General features: G+C 37.9%; 1 protein-coding gene across 6 annotated transcripts in view; it reads left to right on the top strand.

Annotated features, from left to right (window-relative positions):
* Positions 1-21818, top strand: part of VTI1A (vesicle transport through interaction with t-SNAREs 1A) — a 396691-nt gene that overhangs the window by 79033 nt on the left and 295840 nt on the right. For 4 of the 6 annotated variants that reach the window (XM_061636007.1, XM_061636011.1, XM_061636009.1 and 1 more), the window contains exons 4-5: positions 12882-12959; positions 18581-18601. In XM_061636007.1, coding sequence (XP_061491991.1) covers positions 12882-12959; positions 18581-18601 — 99 coding nt within the window. The remainder of the gene's footprint in view (positions 1-12881; positions 12960-18580; positions 18602-21818) is intronic. The other 2 variants (XM_061636008.1, XM_061636012.1) reach the window with 1 other exon arrangement.

Below are 21818 nucleotides of genomic sequence, written 5' to 3'. Positions count from 1 at the left end.
TTCCTGTGAAACTTGTGATAAGCATTTGTGTCTCTGTGTAGTATGAGAGGAAACCCCTTTATTATTGTATTATATTGTAAAATTGTAGGGATATATACTGTATTCTTGTAAACATATTCCCATTGATGGGATTCATTTGCCTAACAACAAAATTGTTCATCTGTTTGGCAAGATGAACCATAATTTTAAAAACATTTTCCATAATTATACAGTTATTGCAACAAGTACGTTTGGGTGGCATATTACTTCCTTTGCAAAAGGAATATTTTTTCAATATTTTTTCATCAGCAAAGAGTGAAAATCCTTGGATGATAAGTGTACAGTGTGGTCATCAAACTAAAGTAAGTGAAAAGAAGAACGATTTGGTGTATCTTGATAGCTGTAATTTCCATCTTTGAATTACAGTCTCTCTCTCTCTCTCTCTCTCTCTCTCTCTCTCTCTCTCTCTCTCTCTCTCTCTCTCTCTCTCTCTGTTTCAAGAGAACTGACACATTCTGGTAAACCTTTGAAGTGTTTTAAAGAAAATAGATTATTATTTTTATTTGTTTGCTTTTGTCAGTAAGGTGAACAAAGTTACTTACAAAAACAAACATTAAAATAAAGAGTGAAGCCAATCTAAAATGCCTACTGATAATATGTTTTTAAAAAGCAGATCTAACTCAACCCTTCCCCACTAAAAGGTAAACAGAAAATTAAGGTTCAGATGCCTGGGAGAAATGAAATGTTTCTGCCAGGTGCCTAAAAATAGGTAGTGATGGCACTACCCGTGCCTCCTGGGGAAGAGCATTCCACAAACAGGAAACCACCACCTCCCTCGAAGGGAGCACATGGACAGAAGTACCTTGAATGATGAATGCAGGTCTGGGTTGGTTTGTGTGGGGACAGGCAGTCCTTGAGGTATTGAGGTCCTGATTGTCCTTCCTGAACACCCTGAAGTCAGTCACGAACAAGCAGCTGTGCTTTTCTTTAATAAGTTTATTAAGGAATTTCGGTTCAGACCACTTCATGAGTCAGCTTACAGGTTACACAGGGTTTGGCATCATTACTAGGCTAGACTAGAGATGACTACACTGCACTAAGACGTTGTCGCAGCAACTAGTCTCTCCCCCTCACTTGGCTTAAGTAACGTTGGGTGGGCACCCTACTTGTGTGAACTGAATGTCATTGTTGGGAGTGTGTGTGCACCTGAGAGCTCTGCCTCATAATGTTCATGCCGGTGCTGGCGCCTCCGTGAGTGAGCCAAGGGCAGCCACTCTGCCTCAGCAGGTCCCTCCTTGTCAGAGTGGGGCTCGATGCATGGGGGAGGCAGCAGAATGGGTGTGGATAGAGAAGGTGCATTGGGGGTGGCAACTGCCTGGCTGGGCCAAGCCTCCTCATGGGCAACCGGAGCTTCAGGGGTGGAACTGTCATTGTCCAGAGCAAGACAGTTCTCAGAGTGCTGTGCACCCGATGGGTCAACATGGGAAACATCAGTCCATTCAAAGTTCCTCCTCCCCTTCTGCCATCTCGCTGCTCCACCCTCATTCTGCCAGGACCATAACATCACCCCCCTCCATGCCAATCCTCCCCCCCGAGGGCTTGGGTTTATCCAGATAGCTGTCATGGAACTATTTCACTAAGTCCGGTGCATGGACATCTGATGCTGCCTCCCAGGATCTCTCCTCCAGTCTAAACCCGTTCAGGTGGATCAAGTATTACTTTCCATGACACCGATGGGATCCACTTCATATTCTTTCTGGCCGTTGACCAATACAGGTGCTGGGGGTGACTCAGGTGCCCTGTACGGATGCAGTGGCCCCTTGGGGGTCATCAAGGAATGGTGAATTTTCAAAAAAGTCACCTACATCCAACTCAGACCCTGACTCATCTGGGGACTTTCCTGGACACTACCAAAGGCACAATTTCACTTTTGCATTACAGAATTCAAAGCATCAGGTCAGTAGCCCTTCTCCTATCATGCTCCAAACATGCAGATCTCATGTTTCTAGCAAGGGTCCTGGGCGTCCTGGTATGAGCCTCACAAGTGATACCATGGGCGAAGCACCATTCTCACAAATTACAATGGTCTCTCCTACCTTATCAGGATGCCATTGCTGCCAAGCTATCTCTCCATTCATATCTCTCCAGACCTCCAGAAAGCAATGATCCGGTGGACTAACGTCCGCCAACTACACAAGGGTCATCCTTTCAAAGATTTTATGTGGGTCTCTTTCACCACAGACTCCAGTCTCCTAGGGTGGGGTGCCACTGCCAAGGCTATTTCGTTCAAGGTTACTGGTCCCCAGAGAAAAGAATGATGAGTATCAACTTGCTCAACCTCAGGGTGGCATGTCTTGCCCTGCAGTTCTTCGTACCTTGACTCCACCTCTCCCATGTTATTATCAGAGCTGACAACAATACTGTGAAATCTCACATCAACAAAGGGGGAAGACGAGGTTGGTGGCGCTGCAGGCGGACACTTGCCTTCTCCTAAACTGGGCAGAATTCCATCTCTCTTCCCTCAGTGCTGAATACATCAGTGGCTCCTCGAACATCCAAACAGATTGATTGAGCCGCAGAATGTTAGACCTAGGAGAATGGATGCTGCATTGCACTGTATTCCACCAAATCAGATCTCGACTCGAATGACCCCTATTAGACCTCTTCACCTCTCCAGAGAATCATCAGCTTAGGAGGTTCTTGAGGTTCCACTCTCCCAAAACAGAGGCGACAGATGCTCTATTGACTCCTTGGTATCCAGGACTGCTATACGCATTTCCTCCAATCCCAATTCAATCCCAATGCAGATGTGATTGATCCTGAGGAGGTGCGCCTGGCGCCGACATTGTTATCCTTTTGGTGCCAGGTTAAAACCTTCCTCTTTTCCAAAGCATTTTAATTTAAGTTAACCTGATTTTCATATTTGTTGTACTGATTTTAGATTGTTCTTATTTTATATGTTCTTACTGTATTATATTGTGTATTTTATTGTATTCTCTGTGTTCACCGCCCAGAGAGCTATTGCTAGTCGGGCGGTATAAAAGTCTAATAAATAATAATAATAATAATAATAATAATAATAATCTTAGTATCCAGGTGTCCTTTCACAATCTGCATCTACTCCTCTACCTGGAAGTCTTTCGCATCCTGGTGCTCTTCTGAAGGCTTCTCTGCATGCAACCCAAAGATTACTACTGTTTTGGCCTTTCTCCAGTCTGGACTTGGAAAGGGCCTCAGTCCCAACACCCAGAAGAGGAAGGCTGCAGCTGTATCTTCTCCAGCTTCTCTTCCTGCAGTTTCTCTTGTCACCCACTGTTGAAGAGATTCCTTAGGGTGCGACCCTTAAATGTCCTCCTATGGTGCATAGATATCCATCTTGGGATCTCCATAAGGCCTTACAGAAGCCCCCCTTTTGAGCCCTTCAGCAAGGTTTCCCCTAGACTTGTTGCTGAAAGTCCTTTTCCTTGTGGTAATAACATCTGCCCATAGAATTTCAGAATTACATGCATTATCAGTGGCTAAACACATTTGTATTTTTCATTCAGGCAGAGTGATCCTCCATATGGACTCCTCCTTTCTCCCTAAGGTTTTTACTAGATTCCATAGGCAGCAAGAGTTAATTCTTCCCTCTTTTTGTCCTAATCCTACCCATCCCCTTGAATGAGCATGGCATTTGCTTGATGTAAGGAGAGCCCTCAAAGCCCTTACATGTCTAGAACAAAACCCCTTAGATAGAAGCCTTGGGTTTCTATCATGAAAAGAAACACAGGGTATAAATGTAATAAATAAATAATAAATGGACACTCTCTTTATCTCTTTCCACCTGGTCTCCTTGGGAAGAGGGTCACCTCCTCTATACTCTCAAGGTGGATTAGGGCATGTATAGCACTTGCCTAAGAGACACAGAAATTGCCAGTCCTGACTAGAATTATGGCTCATTCTATGAGTGCTGCTGCCACCTCTGCAGCTCTGTCAGCCAATGCTTCATTGGATGAGGTCTGCAGAGCAGAACCTTGGGCATTGCTCAGTTCATTTACCAAGCACTATAAAATTGACATATATGCTTCGGCAGAAGCTGCCTTTGGCCTAAGGGTCCTACAGCAAGTTCTCCCTGTTTGATGGACAGCCTTTTCCATATATCTCTTCCTACATGGGAAGATTTAGAACATCCCAAGCTGAGTTTCCCCAGCAACACAAGAAACAACCGTTGGTTCCCTACCTGAAAGGTAGTTCGGTGTTGCTGGACATAAATTCATCAGCCCCACCCTTATGCTATCCTTCCTTTTCTTGTTTATCTGATATTTTCTCATGTGAGTCTGGCATAAAGTAAGTAAGTTCTGGTCCTCCGCTATTGCACAGTTGTTTTCCCTTTGTCCTATTTGAACTTAGTGAGGACACAAAGTGAGGAATGCTGGGAGTCACCTACTTCCCTCAGCTTGTCTTTCCTGCCTGTGACCACAAGGTGGAGGTATAACCCAAACTGATGAGTTTATGTCCAGCAACATAGAACTACCTTTCAGGTAGGGAACCAGTGGTTCTTTTTGCTGGCCTCACCGTAAATAACTGTAAAATAATTATGGCCACAATCCTCTGTACAATTTCTTCAGAGTAAGCCCTATTGAACATGGTAGAATTGAATTCCGAGCAGATTTCTGTCGGATATGCTGTAAGTAAATGCTTGGTTTTTCCTATCCAACCTGACATGATTCTTCAAGCATTGGAACTTTACATTAAAATGATATATATTTAAAAACTACCAATTACAGACTTTTAACTTTATTATGACAGAGATATCACACATCTTATAGCAGATCAATTCAATCCATTAGAATTGTATTATATCCATATAAAAATGCTTGGAAAGCATTAGGTGAGTTAAAGAATATTGTTTTTCTGAAACATACCTGTCTTATATATATACACTTGTTTGAGTACCAATTGTGTGAATTGCATTTTTTAAAAAGTATAATTTGAGATGTTGTGTTATGCATACCATCCCTCCCTCAGTTACTTAACTGACTGCTGAAAATATATTGAACTAAGGCGAACTGGCTAATGCTTACTCTTATTAGTAGGAACACTGCAGAATGCAGTGACTCATTTAAAATATGTAATACAGAAACTTAAACCAAAATTCTATAAAAATGAACAAGCCAGAATTCTGTTGTACAGATGTTGGGGGCTGATAATTTTGGGCACCTTTCCCCATCTACATCTCATTTAGTTACTATGTGAAACTGGTCATTTGCCATGGAGATTGTTTCTCTTCCCATTGCTCTTTCCATCTTTATGTTGTTGATGTAGCTGTAATTTAGCAAAATACTCTGTCCACCAGGTGTGGAAAAGGACTGATTGTATTATAATACCAGATTGTTGCTTAATTCATATGCAACATAACCTAGCACATGGAAAGTATTATAAATCTATTTACCATGTGGCTGGTCTGATGATAACATTGTATTAAATTCCCAGGTGAAGCAATTTAAGCAATTGCTTTGCCATGTGTGGGCCATGGAAATTAACTTCTCATATGATTTAGTAATAGGCTAACTTCATTGTTATGCTCAGATTAGTAGTTTAGCAGAATTCTTATAGTTGTGGCTACATGTACTCTGCTACACATGTAAAATTACACACTGGGGTGGTGCTGCAGATCACAGTTCTTAATTAGTATAAGCTGAATTAATTCATTTCATTTCTTATTTAACTGTGTTTGCCTGTGAATATATTCAGTTCAGTTGGGAAATGTTAAGACTTGGGTCAAGCAGACAGATTGTTTAAAGCCAAATTGCCAGACAGAATTGAGCAAGTGTATCTGTTTGAACAGGGCTTTAAGAGAATCAGTATGCAAAAATCCTGTTCCTTTACCAAGTGATGTCTGCCTGGAATCAAATTGTTCCTTGGTGTAAGGTCTGTGTATTGTGGTACATTTTAAGTAGCTGCTGAATAGTCTCTGAACAGTCCAACTCTGTGTTTGTGTGGACTTCTAAGGTTATGGGTGATTATAAGATGGACTTCGTGGCCACTTTACTTTGTATTCTGAACCTCATAACAAGGTAGAATAGCCACAGTAGCCTGGATTGTGAATGTGAAACAAACCTCCATGACTGTGTTAGGCTTGTTGTTGCCTCAACAGTCATTTTATTGCAGGATTTAAGAACAAATCTGGCATAGATTTAGCCCACTTGTATTCAAAATCTGCACCTAATGAATTGTAAATTTTTGTCACCATTTGGCAGGATGAGACAAATAATTGACTTGTCTAAGTTATTACATGTATATCATGGTATTGGGTTGTCCATTCACCTGAGGAGAGAGCAAGCATAACTTTTCTTTTAGGCTGATTCTAGATGGCTCTGTTCGTTTGGTAGGCATTTGAGTAGACAGTTCGAGAGTTGGCCTAAGGACTCAGTTCATTTTGGGGGGGGGGTATCAGCTCGGTAATCTATAACTTAATGCTGTAAAATGCGTCACTCTTGTTCAACTAAATTAACCGTGCCTGCTATACCTTTCTCTTGGACAATAAGTAAAACACGTGTGTATTTCTGTGCCTAGTAAAGGTCTGCTGCATTTCTGTGTGCACAATGAGTCTTGCACACACATGTAGTAAGGAGTGCTAGAGACTAGAGGGAGGGAAACGTATGTCTGACAGCACTTTGTTGGGCAAAATCTATGTACAAGAAGTCTTAAACTCTTAGCGAACTGCCCAGAAAAGGCATTGGATTACAGAATCTGTAAAGTTTCTGTCTCTTCTAGAAACATACATATAAAGTAGCAGTAGACAGTGGTAACTGACAACTAAGACTAAAAATGCTGACAATTCCTTGATTTGCCTGGTTAGCTTATGTATAGAAGTCATTAACTATTTATAAAATGCATTATGAATTGGGTTCCTTCAAACTGTAGCAGTATGTGTGACATTTTCCAGCACAAACTATAATGCTTGCATTTGTCTACAATACGAACTTACACTTAATAAAGAATGGTAAAATTAAGACCATAAAACACCTTTTATAATTTTTACTTATGTGTAAACATGTATAGGGTTGCACTGTTAATGTAATTCCGATTGAGTTCTGTGGAACTTATCTGGCTTACTCCCAGGTAAGAGGATATAGGATTGACCTGTAAAAATGAATTTCATTGCTATTTCTAATGATGATCAGTTTCATTTAGGGATGCTAGTAAGATTATTGAAGTTATTATTTTAAAGACAAATGAGGGTACTGTATTGATAGATTCTGAAAGAACAAATGGGCACTTTAGTTCAAAGGCCTGGTCTTTTATGTGATCGATTCATTTTGGGATAAAATTGTGATCAAAAGTAGTATCATATTATTTATTAATGAATATGGTAGAGTCAGTCCTAATTGTAGTCAAAAGGTTTAGTTCTATAAAGCTGCTTCTTTTGTAATTTAGAGAACTCATGACAATAAAGGGACCATGATAATAAATGTTAGCTGTGTTATTGATGTAGATTATATAGAACTAAAATGAATCTACAACAAAATCTCAAAAACAGACAACCCTCTGTCATAATACTCTTTGCAAAGTGAAAAGATTTCTATTCAGATAGATGCTTCATTGTAGACCAAGTCTAGGTTTTAGAGGCTCATGGCAGGGCAGAGAAGTTTCACGGAATGACTGGAGAATTACTGCATACCCATTTGTTTAATGAGCTTGAATTATTTGTTGCTAGTGCTGTGTGTGCTCCACCTTGTTTAGGAGACACACACACATAGCAAAAAGTATACATCTAAAGGTCAACATATTGTGATTTAGCAACCAGCGTTACTTTTGGTAGCTATGTATTTCTCTGGCACCCATGGAGAACAATGTGTTGGGCTTTGCATATAGAAAAGCAGAATGAGTCTTTCTCACTAGCTGTATCCAGGCCTGCTTCCACCATGGCAATTACTGTCACAGGAACATGCTCCATAGGTTCACACCATCTGTTGAATTGCCATGCTGTTCCCATATATTGGGGACTGAAGGTTTGCAGCAGGGAGCCTGTTCTACTCTTTCAGGCTCCCTGAGTGTTCGAAATCACACGAGGAGTGAACCAGAGTGAAAAAGACACCCTATTGCAGCTGTGGAGTGATAGTGAGATGGTGGATAGGGAGGGGCCAGGGAGCTCACCACTGCTCTCCCCTCAAATGTAATCTCATGAGGGGGAATGAGTAAAGTGAGCAACTCTTTCAGCCATCTCCAGAGCCCAGCATGGTCCCTCTCAGAAGGACTTGGGAAGCAGCTGGGTTAGTCTTTCATGTCACAGTAAAAGATGCACCTACCTCTGAGGTTTTTCCTGGACAGCTAATGATGGAGTGTGTGTCAACTTATGAAGCTGTTTTAAACCTATTCTGATTCATCTAGATTCTAGCTCAATACCATCTACTCTGACTAATAGTGGTTATCCAAGGTGTCAAGGTGTTTTAACCTAGAAATGTGGGAAACTGAATCTGGGACCTTGTCTATGCCAAACACATGATTTATTACCGAGCTGTGGCATCCTCCTCTTTGTGCCTGAATCTGTTGGACGGGCAGCACCTCTGGGAACCAGGTTTGTAGACTTGGTCAAATTTTCCATTAGTCAGAATCAAATTTATATGAGTCACCAGTCACAGTACTGAACCAAGCCAAGTGACATTGTTTAAGAGCATGGCTACATGTGATATTCATCATTTCAAAAATAGCCATATATAACCCAGCTTCTGACTTTGAATTCTTGAGCTCTCCTTGCGACAGAGAGGATCCTGAAGGGAATTATAGGCAAATGCACAGGGAAACTAGTAGAAATTATTGTTAAAGATAAAATAATCAAGCACTTGGAAGAGCGAACCTTGCTGAGGCAGAACTAGCATGGCTTCTGCAAGGTAAGTCCTGTCTCACTCATCTACTAGAGTTCTTGGAGAGTGTTAACAAGCGTATAAGAAAGAGGTGATTTGGTTGACATAGTGTACTTGGACTTTCAAACAGCTTTTCATAAGGTACCTCACCAAAGACTCTAGAGTAACTTTAGCAGTCATGGAATAAGAGAAGTCATATTGTGGATCAGGAATTGGTTAAGTAGCAGGAAGCAGAGAGTAGGAATAAATGGATAGTTCTCCCAATGGAGAGCTGTAGAAAGTGGAGTCCGCCAAGGATTGGTATTGGCAGCTTTTTAACTTGTTCATAAATGACCTAGAGTTAGGGGTGAGCAGTCAAGTGGCCAAGTTGCTGATGATACTAAATTGATAAAACAAAAAGGGATTGCGAAGATGATCTCTCTAAACTGAGTGAATGGGCAGTAAAATGGCAAGTGCAATTCAATGTAAATAACTGAAAAGTTATGCATATTGGAGCAAAAAATTCTTAATTTCGCATATATACTCATGCGAGTATATATCTGAACTGGCAGTGACTGACCAGGAATGGGACCTTGGGGTTGTAGTGGATAGCTCGATGAAGATGTCAACCCACTGTGCGGCAGCTGTGAAAAAGGCAAATCCCATGCTAGGATCATTAGGAAAGGAATTGAAAATAAAACTGCCAATATCATAATGCCATTATATAAATCTATGGTGCGGCTACATTTGGAATACTGTGTGTAATTCTGGTCACCTCACCTCAAAAAAGTTATTGTAGAGGTTGATTAAAATAATGTGGTGGAGCAACTCCCCTTTCTTTCAGGAAAGGTTGCAGCATTTGGGGCTTTTTAGTTTAGAGAAAAGGCAAATAAGAGGTGACATGATAGAACTGTATAAAATTATGGCATGGCATGAAGAAAGTGGATAGAAAAAAGCTTTTCTTCTCACATAATACTAGAACTCATGGACATCCAGTGAAGCTGAATGTTGGAAGATTCAGGACAGACAAAAGAAAGTACCTCTTCACACAGCTCATAGTTAAACTATGTAATTTGCTCCCACAAGAGACAGTGATGTCCTCCAACTTGGATGACTTTAAAAGAAGATTAGACAAATCCATGGAGCATGGGGCTATCCATGGCTACTAGCCATGATGGCTCTGCTCTGCCTCCATAGGTGGATGCAGTATGCTTCCAAACACCAGTTGCTGGAAACCGCAGAAGGGGAGACTGCACTTTGCACTCAGGTCCTGCTTGCAGGTTTCCAGTGGACTTCTGGTTGGCCACTGTGAGAATAGTATGATAGACTAGATAGGCCATTGGCCTGATCTAGAAGGCTCTTATGTTTTTTTGAAGAAGAAATTATTAGCTGCTTTTTTCCATTTGTCTTTTTTTACTTCATCTTTCTTTTAACAGTTAATTATTTTTCCTCATCTTCCTCTCAATCCCTAGGGACAATTAGCTACTAAACAAGAGATAAGAAACATAGGCACTGCTTCCTTGTGTGTTTGTCTATGATCCCCTCTGCCCTTCACTGCCTTCTCTGGGGGAGCTTCAGAATTCTCAAGAGTTCTGGCTTATATGTTACTACACTTGTTGTGATTAATGTAATATGTAGTTAGCCTCGTCTAAGGTTTTTGTACACACACACACACACATGCACACACATACACACCATTTTGTGGTAAGGAAGCAATTGTTCATCTCCAAACCAGGACAGCTTCGCTGGATTAATAGGAAGTTAAACAACCACTAGGGTATTTCCTAAAGGGGTGTGTGCATGTATTGTGAGTTTGTCCTGGTGTATACATAGCTTGCCCAGTTGCTTAGAGAGGCAGACCCATGGGCAGTGCTTATTTATCTTCAGGTCATTGTGGCTGCATATGTTTAACAGCACAAATATCATTGCTATTGGGAGTTATTGACCATGCCTGCTTAAACTTAATCTTAAACTGAAAATCTTAAAATGAAAATAGAGATTGCATCATGCATTCACATGCATCTGTAACTTCTTTCCTTGTCTGATGTATATCAAACACAAAATAGGATAATATCATAATTGAGCAATCTATGCCAATTTGTTGGCTTTTTGGTGAAAAAAGAGAAAAACAAAACCCATCTCCATATGATATTCTTGCATGCTGCAGAGTGTTTTAGTCCCCCATAGTGATGAAATGAATAATTTAAACAGGCAGCTCTGATACCACAGCCTCTTTAAAGGTTCCCATTTCCTTTAATGCTGTGGAGACTACTTTTACTTGGTTAATATGAAACTGCTGTGTCTGATATATCCAAATAGTAAAAAAGGGGGTTGGATATGCTCTGTCCATTTTACAAGTTCTATGGTTTGTATGACTGAGGCTTTAGCATTCATTCTCTATTGAGTACTAGTGGCTGCATAGTGTTAAAGGTGCCACAAATATCACTGAGGTCTTTAAATGAAGTCTAAAGGAGCTTACAGCTAAGTGAAGTGAGACCTTTGGTTTAACTGCTTTCACAATTTTGGCATTTTGTTTGTAAATTGGTCAGCTTGAAAGTTTGTCTATTGAAAATTGATACATCAGATTTAAATTTGATACATGCATTCTAGTTCAGTTACCAGTTCAATCCCCAAATATGTTTTCAAAGAAGGGAGAAAAATGCAAACATTGAAATAAAAACTAATTTGCATGTTTGGGACAACTTTCTGCATTTCATGTTCAAACCCCAGCTTGAACTTTATTTGGTGGGCACCAAGTTGTAAAATTAAATATAATGTAATACTGTATCTCCCTTGAAGAGTGAGGCATGGAATGAAAATAGACATACATTTAATGATCAGATTCTAGCTTGAACCCAGACCAGTTTGCATGAGGGCCAGGAAAGAGTGACACTTTTGAAATATCATGCTCTTCATTTGGAAGCCAGCATCTTTTCCAGTGATGTTCTAATTTCTAAGTTTTAATGTACTCGTCTATGTAATACTTTTTCATAAGCTTGGCTACTGGATGCTGTTACATAGTCAACTTTCATTTGGCATGTTCCCAGAAGCTAGCTAGGTGACTTGCATGGAAAGTTCAATGTTAGGATTCCCAGTTGCCTCATACACCATGGGAAAAGACCAAATACATCAAATGGATTTTGAACAAAGCTGCAGTTTTTATCACATCTAGTTTAATCCAATAAGAATTGCCCGGTATGATGCCTTGCAATCTAATCTATGTTAGTATCCCGATGCGGGAGGGAAATACTTTAATCATGAATGCCTGCCTCCAGTTGAGGAAAAGGGAGTGCATCACTTCTTCCCTAAGAAGCAACTCACAAAGATCTCTTGCTATCCAGTTTAGATACCCCCCCCAAGAAACCCCTAAAGCTAACCTTGTTTGCTTGCCTGCCTGCCTTCTTTCCTTTGGGAGCATTGAGTTCACTATGTGGTTCTGATCTGCTGGACCGCATGCTTTGTGATGGGCCTTTGGAGACATGGCAGTTCTTTGTTTAAAAGTTTTCTTTCTAATGCAGTACAGGAAAGAAATGGAACAGGATGGAGGATCTCTCTCTCCCTCCCCCCCCAGTCTTATTGCTTTGTTTTGATATTTTCAGTTACATTCTTGGTATATCTATATATAACAATATAAAGATTTGATTATAATTCCTAACTGTGATATTAAATTGCTTGCTATCCAATATAAGCTCATGTCTTAGTAAATCTAAAAGGTTCACATAATCAGACATTTGGTTAGACAGAATTGGGGTTATACAAAAAATGACCTAGGGCTTCTTGGTTTGAGGGAGGAATTCAGAGAATAAAAATCAGGATATTGGGCTAGCCCAGATAGAAATTAATGGAAGATTTATTTTCTGTGTATGCTGTTCTTTGCTAGTTTAATTTTGGTAGAGGAACTTAATTAAAATATCCCGCTAAAAATATTGACAGCCTATTGCCAGAATTATATATATATATATATAAAATAGGTATCCATTAGAGGGCTCTCGAGGTTTTGAGATGATCAGCCTTGATAGTGATGGCTCCGGAGCCTTGCTTGCTCACATTTTTTCCCTTTCTCTTTTTGTTTTACAGAAAAGGTCACGGATTGCCTACAGTGACGAGGTGCGGAATGAGCTCCTAGGGGATGATGGGAATTCCTCGGAGATCCAGGTAGGATGCTAATCAAGAAGCCCTAGTGGGTGGCTGGAGGGTGAAGGAGGTCACTGGCACACTGGGCTTCTCAAGCTGCTCCTTAACAGCATTAGTAACAACTCATGTGGAAGTGATACTGTTTAATGCAAAGCTGGGGTCTTAATCAACTTCAAAATGTTTCTTGGAGATCTTACAATTTAACCCTTTATCTTGTGATCGCTGTCTGCTATCTTAGTTTTAAAAAAATCTTTTCTTCTCTTTTTCTTTATAACTTAGTACTTAAGGAATAACTTGAAACATAATATTTGCCAACAAAGCCAAGGTCTTCACCTCAAACACATGTAAAAGGAATAAAAAATTGCATAATGCAGCTTTGATAAGAATGAAGTACAATTAAATCAACACTGACAGGCAAAACCAATGAAAATGAGCGTTCAGAATCTGACAGGTTCCCTCTGTTTCTATGTGGGTTGTCTTCCCTGAATCAAATTCTCTTATCCTGCATAAAACTGCAAATTATGCCAAAAAGTATACTGTTCTAACAGACACAATATAAAATATTAGTGTTTTTAAGGAAAGAACTATATGCCTGTTAATTTTATGTTCAGAGTGTTCATTGCACTGTTGCCAATGTTCTGGTAGCATTTTTTTTACAATTATTAAAGAGTAAGGTTTTATGGCTTAAAACCTTATTGTATCCATACAAAGCCTTAGCTATAGTTTTTTTTTTTTTTTTTTTAAAGACCCATTTCTGTGCCGAGTTTGAAACCGTCCTACAGGAAGAAGCTAATTCAAACTTGATGAAATTAGATGTGAAGCTTTAAATGTCTAATAATAACTCATGTGTGAAGTTTAAATACCTAATACTAAAGAAAGTCTCTTACTAGTTTTAAATTGTATTCTCCATTCACATGTCTTTAATTCGAAAAGCTTGGAAACAGTTTAATGTACTTGTGTCTATTTCTTCTTTGTTTTAACATGTGGTGTTAGAGGGCAGAGTTCTATATGTGCCATATGTTGCATTCTACTTTAGAAGTAGGTAATTAAGAACTTTTAGGTTCTGTGAGTACTGTGAGTTATGCTGCACTCTCCTATTGAAATCAATGGGACTTTGAAGTATATGCATTTGGCTGGATTTGTGGCCCTAGGTTTATAACCTACAACACCTTAATATGAATATTTAGGGAAGCAGGTGACTCATTTAATAAAGGGATTGACCAAACTTTCTATAAGTTTGAAAGGCTTTTATAAAAGTAGACTTCTATTTCAGGAAAAACCTTTGGTACTATGGACAAAGTTCAACTTTAAAAAAAGATATTTTAGAATCCCAAATTCAAATTCCATAGTTGGTTTTCAGATTACAGAGGAAATTTGAAAGAAAGTTATGATTATAACTCTAGTTTAAAATAGAATTTATTATTTTAAAGAATGAATTCTTTCTTTTGTTCTCAGCTTTAAGGAGAAAGAAATATTATCTCCTGAGAACTACTGGCTGATACTATTTACATATATCAGCAACATGTTTAGAGTCTGTATGCATATGAAAGGACGAAGAAACTTTTTGAATGATGCCCTGAAATTAATGTAGAAAATGTTTGTTCTGTGACACACTTTGGTCTACATATATGGACAAGGAAAGATTGTTTCTTCATATTCCTCAGTATTAACATCATATGTACACCCTAGATTGTTGAAATTGATAATCAATGTGTCTCTTTCACCCCTGAGAAAGTGGCCAGATGTTCTAGAATACTATAGTTCTGTACTACTAGAAAGACTATCCATAAGGGGAAAGTAAGATTATTAATCAATATCATTGTCAGTTCTTTTTGGGCCTGGATCTAGAAAAATCTTATAGATTTAGTGCCCTAAACATAAATGTAAAGACTGAGAACTTCAACATTCCCAATTCCTCAGATTCATTTCTCTAACAGTAGTGCAGAACATCTTGAATATACTATACATAAAAGTCCTGGCTCTATCAAGTTCAGTTGCTGCAGTTTGACTGTTTAATCAGGTTAAGGTTAAATTGCAGAAATGAAAGTGGTTGTCTACCACTCTAATCCCCAAATGCAACCTAAATCGATTCATAAATCATTGAAAAGCATAAAATATCTGAGTAGAGACTTAACCAAGAGAGCTAGAAACTTCTAAAGTTAGGCACCTCTAGATCACTGACAGTAATATTAAGTAACTTTAATTTTTGAGAATGTGAACTCTGTGTGTAATGCATTCAAGCATATGTGGTGTGAGGAATCTGTTACCTGTAGACTCGCTCTGTCCAGTTGTGTTTCAGAGGTATAATGACATAATTTTGTTAAATCTAGTAGGTGTACAAAATTTGATATCAAATAATTTGCAATAGACTATTGGTTGGAACCAATAATGTTTGTGAAACATTTGAAATTCTATGTTACTGCTTTTTGGTTCTTGCAAAATACTGTTGGGTCCTGTTCCCATCATTGTCTAAGATGATTTTCATGATTTGATGCCTACCTTAAGGCAATGACAAATACAATAGCTATATTAATGTATGTAAACACTGCTATTCCCTGTCAGTCTATGTTGCAGTGTTCTCCTTAAACAGAAATATTCTTAATGGTGATAAATGGCTTTGGGTTCACTGGAGTATATTCTGAATTTAGTTAATTTCTTGCCTTAGTGTTCATTAATTTTCTTCCAATTTAAATCTAGTAGAACATGATCAGATGCAGTATATTTTGTAGGCAGGAGGGATATACTCAATGGTTCAGAGTTAGGGTATTGTTTTCTCCCAGGAGCTTACTTTGCTAATTTAGGATTGAGAAATAATTAAGTGTTGTCCATTACACAGCACAGAACATATATAAAAATCTAAATATTGCAGTGTTTTAAGTACTACCCTGATATTTTCAAATGGTTTTTGTCATTGTGTGTGACTGCATTTATCTAATCCCTTGAAAGGCCCAAGTTCTTCAAGGCACAAGTACAGTACTAAGTTGTACCTTCAGTTTAATGTTTTTGGGATACTTGAGAGGTTGATGGGTATGTTGTTCAGAAAAAGAAGCATGTATTTGATTAATAAGTTCTTTGCTTGCAAAAATATATTGGTAAATTTATGATATTTACAAATCTCACGATTTGAAATGAAAAGCCATTTTCTTTCTAAAACTACATTTATTGAGATGTGAGAATTTTCTTAATTAGAATTTTTCTGTGTGAGTGCCTAAAAAAAAAAATCAAGACAGCATACACGTTACATATAGAAAATAAATACTTTGTGGTGATGTGGTTACCTAATTTTTGGCAACTAAGCTCTGATAATGTAAGATTTGGAGTTGCTGTGCATAAAGTGTGTCAGAACTCCAAAAAAAGACCAGGGGGTGAAGTTGGTCAATTTAATTCCCCAAGATCTAAAGGACGTCTGTATAATTTCATATAGCCCTTGCAGAGCCGATCATTACCAGTCACAAATCTGTTCGTTACATGCCGAGAGTTTATAGCAAAATAAATAGACTGTCATCACAAGTTCAGAAAATTGTGTGTTCGACCCACGATAATGTGTAAAGGGTGTTTAATAGAGTTCAGCATTTATTCGTTATCTGTATGCGGGCAGAGACGGCAGTAGCGTTATCAGCTTCTGGGGGGGGAGATTCGGTAGTTCTCCATGTCACATGACATACCTCACAGACGTGCACACACTCTGCAACGCAGTTTTGATTCTACTCACAGCAGAAGGCTTAGCCACAAGAGATTCCACTGGTTCAAACCAGCATAAACCAGATTTTTTTTAGTCTACAAAGGAACAGATTGCCGCTTGTATCAAATTGGGGAAAAAAGGAGAATCTTTATTTCAAAAAATATGCTGATTATCATTACCTAAAATGGTGGCTACACACATTTTAATGCTGTTTGAGCTTAGCAAGCTTTATATAGTACATTTTAAAAATAGCATTTGGTAGAATTTCATCAAGGGCCATCATTGTTAAATGATGGGAAAATCTTTTGTTAATTCGAATGAATTTCTTTCAGCCATCATCTGAAAAAGAAAATCTGTTGTTACTTAGCTTAGTTGCAAATCCTATGTAGAGCTTAAATTCAGCCATGCAGCACAAACCAGATAGAACACTTTTTTTGTTTGGGACCTATTGAAAAAACTAATGTGGAGCATTTTAAAACTCTCATTGACTATAACAGGGTGTCATGCCCCAAATGGTCTCTATTGCAGGAGAGTAGTTTTAAACTTTGGCCCTTAAAGTATCATAGCCAGCTGAGGAATTATGACCCCAGGATGGTAGTGGGGGTAGGTGCAAATGGTGCTGCGATCAACTCCTTGACCATCTTTGAAAGAGACTTAGTGCTTGTCCTTTTGGAGAAGGGAGGGGAAGCAAGAAAGCAAATGAAAGAGTGATTTCTAGCAAAGTGCTTTAAATTTAAGCACAGGTGGGGTGGGACTGGGCAGTGTTTGTGTGTGTTTACTTGATATCAAATCCTGAAAGCTTCTTTTCTAAAGAGCTGTTAACTGCAGCAGCTTCCTCCTAATGATTAGAAGAACTATCTCTTGATTTATTTGGCAGTAGTACATTTTTTAGTTTTGGATCGACATGATGGCCATAAGGAGCATCTTCTGTTTTTCTGTAATTGAAAACTTCCTGACTGTAAAGAAAACAAAGAAAATAAACATTTGTATCTCTTTAAAATTTGTTCCCAAATGTTTACATAAATTGGTGTGGCCAGTTCGAACAAAGTAGCAACCTTCTCCCTTTCTTAGTAACCATCACTCTTGCAACATTTGTTACAAATGCATGGGTGTGCTTTGTACCCCAGCACAACTGGCCAGTGTTCTGAATACAGAATATTTTGAAGTATAACCAACTAGATCAGCTGAAAGGAATCCTAGTACTGTACAATTAGTAAAAGTGTACAATTCAAAGGAATATTCCAGTGACGTGGAATACTTTTTGGACATAAATTTTGTATAAAACCGTAGAAGATAGTGTAGTCAAAATTATTATGTCCAATATACCTATACCAGTTTAGTTTCATAATTAATTTGCTTGTCCCTTCATTTGTAACTGAGGTATGCAACTAATAATCCACTCTACTAAATTGCATAGGCTAATTATTATTTTTAAAAGCTGTAGGTGGCATTTACAATATATGAGCAATATAACTGGTGCTTCAATAGCTATCCACTGTAGTTATTCTGATCTATATAATAAGTTACATGAGAAAAATAGAGTCAGGTGTCAGTACTAAAAAAAGAAAAACATTGTGAAAACTTGTATATACAAAATCTTTTTAGCTGTACTATCTTAGAAGAGAGGAATAGGAAACTTGTTTTCCCCCTTTATATTATAGACTTCTATGAAGTCATTCCCCTTTATTTCATGATGGTCTCTTAGATGTGGTTTAAAAGAGAATTTCACACTATTCTCTTTGTTTTATGTGACAGTGTGAGAAAGTGATCTTTATTCGTTCAAAAAACTCTGCATGTAGTATATGTTTCAGTTCTTTTAATGTGTTTGTCTGTGATTTTTAAATGCTAAACATGTAAACAGATAAATTGTCAATGTTAATTCTGTATCCTGTCACACAACTGATCTTTCTTTCCTGCCATTTCTTTCCTTTTTATCTTTTTTTGTGCGTTCATGTTGCAGTTGATAAAATTACGTGAAGAGGTGAGTACTTCCTTGCTTTTTGTTGTCTAGCTTTTCCTTTAAAGCCAGTTTTCCAAATCTGAAGTAGATGTTTTTGGACATTGCTACAGTAAAATCTGTACAAAGCAAAAAAAAAAAATTTTTTTTGTTTATGTTCCTTAAAAATGTTCCACTGATATTTATTTATTTATTTTTCTGCCCTTAATAACAATACACTTATATGGGAATCCCCCGATCAAACCTTTAAAATTAATATTCTTTGAAATCACGAAGGAAAGGGATAATTTATAGGCACTGGAAAAAAGAAGGAAAACTGCTATATGATCTCTATTAGAATTCGATGATCTAATCAGATCCTGTAATGATATCTGCATCACACAATCATTGATACCTTTGTATCCTAGCACTACCATAGAAGGTATCGTGTTGGGGAGGAGGAAAAACTGTGCTTGAAGCAGATACTAGCAATAAAGCATTATGTATACCTGCCGGCATACCAAACAGTATGAAAATATTGCATGCACGTAGAAGCCAGGTAGATGTACCCTCAGTTGTGCCTAAGTATTTATTATTTATTTGTGCATATGCCATAGAGAATGCAGATTAGAGTCCCTTTTCCTTGCACCTAGCAAATAACCTGAAGTGGCAGCAATACTTCTGAAGCAGATATGAAAGCACCTGGTGGTCATTTCCTGACATTCACTACTATGTTTCTGAAGGCTTCTCATCAGTCTCATTTTATGGTTCAGCACATGCTTGTGCTATTATTTGTGTTTTTAAAACAATCACATTTCTCTTAGAGGTTGGGTATAGTAAAAGTTGTTAGGGAACAGGTTTTCTGATGTGGTTTAGTGACATCTCAAATTTACTAGCAAAGAAAGAGAACACAGCAAACTATGCTTGTTTAGTCTTATGGTTGTTGGATGATGTTGTGGTATAATATAAATGCTTTTAATTCAAAAGAGGTCTGAGGCAAGGGATATTTTCAAGTACTGATGCTCATGCTTTAACTTGGTGTGTAAGCAAGCAAAATACAAGTGAATTCTTGGTTTATAGATTTTCTTAAGACTATTTGATCAAACATTAATTTCCAGAACCTATACAACTTGAAGAACAATGGTTTGATGTGATGAAGGAAGTATCACTATAAAAAGGCAACTGAATATCCTTGAATTCTGTTCTAACTTATTAATGTAGCACATCATTGTACATAGTGCTTTGAAGAATAACATAAGGAAAAGATGGGCTTCTGCCCTGAGGAGCTTACAATTAAAATTTCTGTGGAGAGAGAGTGGGAAGGAATGAGAAAAATAGCATAAGCAGGGGAGGGAGGTGTAAGGTAATGGGAAATAAATGAGAGATAGAGAAATCACATTCTTGGGTTTTATTTCAGCTGTGGCATAGATAGTTCTCCAGTCCATGTGCCAAAGTAACTATATAGTTTTATTTCTTAAAATAGTTAAAGTGGTAAGCAAGCATACAAATGTCATGATTTCTTACTTGGTCATTTCAGACTAAGGTTGAATTCCCATGGAAGACACACATTCTAAAATATAAAGCTAAACTTTTCATGATTGTGTTTGCATATCTTTTATAATATATATTTGTGGGTAGTTGCAATAGACACATTCTTGGAAATAAATATTTATTTTATAAATGTGACGTGGCTAAAAGAGGTAATCAAGATTTATTGGTAGAGCTGATTAGTAAAGTGCCTAATTTAATATGGACAGTAATCAATTTTTAGTATTAACAGACTCGTGAAAACAAACTAGCTTTTACTGACTACCTAGACTTAGTTTTTTTTCTCCGTTTTTTTTAAGTCTGCCAATTACATGTATTCTGGATTGTATTTCCTTGCTTTCCTTTTACTTTGTAAGTCTTATCATTCATCATTTTCTTCCTACGTAGTATTTTGGGGAGCATATTAAATGCATTGCGCTTAAAGCGGAAGTCAGGATCAAAAAGTGGAATATGAAATGCAGTGTAAACTTCACTATTGCAATTTTTAGTTACAATATTAATTGTAGGATATGCTATAAAAGGAGTGGTGTTTATATAGAGTTTAAAATGCACATAAAAGCCCAAATGATGGCTAGTGCACTGATTCACACAAGGTTCTAAACTAGTCAAATAGTAAAACATCAAGGCTTTCCCAATTACAGTTTTCCTAAGGAGGTATGATCTTAAAAGCAATTGTGATTTTTCCCACACTGTTTGTTAATAAAATGTACAATTGCTCTCATTACAAAGATGTATTCCAGTACAGATGTCGTAGAATTCTATGGAGGCTGTGTTGCTCTGTTTTCTTTTAGTTGAGATCTCAGTTTGATTCCAGCCCACATGGAACGACTAAATCTCTAGCTATTGCTTGTCACTTTGCAAAACTTCTAACTGTAACTCCATAGAGAAACTCTTTGTGAAGCTAAAAGACAGCCTGAGTCACCTCACCCTATTTCATATACAAAAGAGAGGGGAAAGTGTGGGAGAATGAATTTGACAGGGTGGGGGGAGTGTTGAAAGCACCAGCCACTGATGTTAGGTCATTGGTTTTCATGATCGAAAGAACAATATTTCTCTGAAACAGAAAAGTAAATAACACAACCACTTACAGGACAAAAAGAGGTTTACTGTAGAATGACTAGAGCGAAAAGGATCTGAAATCAGTAGCACGACACAGCATAGTATAATGAGATCCTTCCGTGCTGTGCTCTGGAGAAGCGGGACATCTGATTGCTAACAGGAAAGCTAACCTGAACTTTGGAAGTTCTGTGGTGGTTTTTAAATTTAGTTTTGTCAGTTGTGCTCTGTATCCACATCCCCAATAATGCCATCTGCTGCTTAGTGGTTGTGCTTGTACAGTCCAGAGTAAAAATTAAAAAACAAAACAAAAGCAAAGCTCTGTTTAAAAACATTGTAAAGTAATGTTTATGTGGATTAACTGGCTTTTTAATGGTACTATTATTTGTACTAAGTCTGTGAGATCTTTATCTACAAAATGCATCATTTTTAACTTACAGGAATTGTGGGTTTTGTTACCCCCCCCCAGCAGATCCAGCAATCTTTTTGATTCTGAAGCAACTTTTTGAAGTCTAGCTTCTTATACAGATATGACTCAACATTTTGTACAAGTTGAGATGATCAACTTAATATGCATATTTTTCTATAAGTATTGTTTTCCTATATAGTAAATTTTATTTGACACTTTGGAAGACAGTCTCTACATTTTTTAAAGATA

The sequence above is a fragment of the Rhineura floridana genome, chromosome 7 (genome assembly GCF_030035675.1).
Source record: "Rhineura floridana isolate rRhiFlo1 chromosome 7, rRhiFlo1.hap2, whole genome shotgun sequence".
Lineage (NCBI taxonomy): Eukaryota > Metazoa > Chordata > Lepidosauria > Squamata > Rhineuridae > Rhineura > Rhineura floridana.
Note: the sequence above shows the minus strand (reverse complement) of the source record. Positions and strands in the feature narration are given on the sequence as shown.